Source organism: Histoplasma capsulatum, genomic scaffold (genome assembly GCF_000149585.1).
Source record: "Histoplasma capsulatum NAm1 scaffold_8 genomic scaffold, whole genome shotgun sequence".
NCBI classification, from domain to species: Eukaryota; Fungi; Ascomycota; class Eurotiomycetes; order Onygenales; family Ajellomycetaceae; genus Histoplasma; species Histoplasma mississippiense.
Window position 1 is genome coordinate 736,947 of NW_001813975.1, and position 2,153 is coordinate 739,099.

The following is a 2,153-nucleotide window of genomic DNA, read 5'->3' on the forward strand; positions in this document are numbered from 1 at the left end:
CAAATTTTCGCGCTGCTTTAATGAGAGTATATTACTTGAAAACCTTGCAATTGGAATTGTATCCAAATGTGAAGGTGGGCGGTGAAGATGCTTCATATCTGACCGTTCACGTTCGTTTCACCCCAACGAGGGTGTTCCCATCGGCTGTGGTCTTTTTTCGTTTGTGCGGTTTGCATCATCCTGGTGTTCAAAATCAGAAATGATCGGTCACAGATGAACGCGAATGCATTGACGGGGTCCTCGATCTGCCGGGCTTCAGAGTGCTCTCCGAAGATATATGAGCGGCTGACTTTACTTCCCCAGTTCGGCTGTGGTGTAGCGTCAGTCGTAGGTGTGGCAGCTGAATTTGTTACTTTGGGGGTTGACATATGCAACTGATCGTCTGAACCCTCCCGCTTATCAGCTATGGCTTGCGATACTAACGCTCCAGATGAGGTCTCCGGTCCAGTATGCAAAGAGTGGCTAGAACTCCTCGCACTTTCGCTTGCACTTCCGGGAACTGGGCGCTTCTTCCTCAACCTGTTGGGCTGTCGCCCATCCTTTCGCTCGCCCTCTGGTGGGATAGACTTGAATAAAGAAGATAGTTTCCTTTCTTTCGTCGGGGTTCCAGCCGATTGTTGGGTGCCCGGTTTCGAAGCAACTAGCTCCTGAGGCGTAGCAAGTTCATCAGGGGAACCCAGGGGTGTGTGTCCATTGTTCTGGACCAATCCCAAGCCGTCATTCATGTTCAAAGGAGATGGCGAGTCAGATATCTTTTTGTCAACAGCATCTTCTACCAGTTTGGGTGAAGGATTTTGACCGGAGGATTGACGTCTGGAGTGAATAGATGGCGTGGGGAGACCGGATCCGGAGCCTGCTGGCTCACGAGGGCGGGTGAATTGTGTAGCAGGGATCCCCACCACCTTTTTTGAAGGGACAGTGTTGCTACGATGTACGCCAAGCGTTCCTCCGCCAATCGAGTTGGTGGTGGGACTTGCTGAATCAAATGTTGAATTTTTGGAGTGCTTAGACGAGACAGACACATTCCGTCGGAGAGTATCATACTTTCGTATACTATCTGCCTTTCCGCTTGCATTGGAGGCAGATCGTCTAAGGGAGGATCGGGCGTTATTGGTCGCATTTCCAGCCTGCATTGCCTTTACTGTTTGTGCATCAGCAGCAGTGCCGGTCATACCAAACAAGAAATTGTCCTGATTCTCAATAAGGAATATCAAAACATCTTGGCTCAATTTGTATTCTTTCGGTGCCATGTCGTGCACCGGATGGGATAGCAATCCTGGCTGAAAAATAGCCGCTAGGTTAGCTGCTGTCATGCGATTGACTTCAGATTTCGATGCAAATACTGTCAGAAGGTCGAGAATATAAAGCAAAAGCTGCCGATTTAACGGAGGAAGTTCCTTTATAAGCTGTTGGTACGTAGTGACTGCTGTAGCATGGTCGAACAGTTCTTCTTCATTGGAAGAGGTGGTATTCTTGTCTTCAGCTGTTTGTGATTGGTATTTGCGTAGAGGGTCCCTGAACCGTTCGTAAAAGTCTAGGGGTATAATTGGCTCCGGAAGCTGGTTCAGGTATCGACGAAGGATGTTGGCTGCATCGTGCACGGTATATCCTGTCCAATCGAGACCCTTACCAAAGCGATCGGGAGAATCGAAGGCTTCTTGTAGATCCTTGATACGTTTGGCGGATCCACTTAATCGGAAGATCCCCTCGACGTCCGTAGCTAAATAGAGAAATCGATTAGATCAAGAGACAAAAATATAGGAAAACGGTAGGGCGAACCATTTTCTTTTAGAAACACGCCACATTTCGCGACGACAATTGGGACATATCCATATATAAAGCTGGATCCATCCTCCCCGGCTAGAGAGATTGCCACATTTGCATATTTTATGCTAACATTTAGAGGTACTCCGAAAATGCCGCTTGGTTGTGCTATCCATGATAAATAGACGCCCGTTAGTAATGAGATATAGCAATAGAATGACGCAGCGGCTGTGGCGGGCATGCATTCAATTCCAGATTGGTAGGGTCTTGTCATTCATGCCGTGAGAGGGAGGACCAGAATCTTCAGGAAAAACTGGGTAGTAGGCTAAAGGAGGAAAGAAAAAGGTTATTACCTGGCTCCCCATCTTTCTTAGTATTCGCACGAACTG

At 47.9% G+C, this 2,153-nt stretch overlaps 1 protein-coding gene across 1 annotated transcript; it reads right to left on the reverse strand.

Moving 5' to 3' along the window:
- Positions 1 to 92: 92 nt before the first annotated feature.
- HCAG_07204 (predicted protein) lies at positions 93 to 1,940 on the reverse strand (the record flags this gene model as incomplete). The annotated part of the gene is made up of 2 exons (XM_001537732.1): positions 93 to 1,720; positions 1,898 to 1,940. The coding sequence occupies 2 exons, from the start codon at positions 1,938 to 1,940 to the stop codon at positions 93 to 95; spliced, it is 1,671 nt and encodes a 556-aa protein (XP_001537782.1).
- Between the last annotated feature and the right edge of the window lie 213 nt (positions 1,941 to 2,153).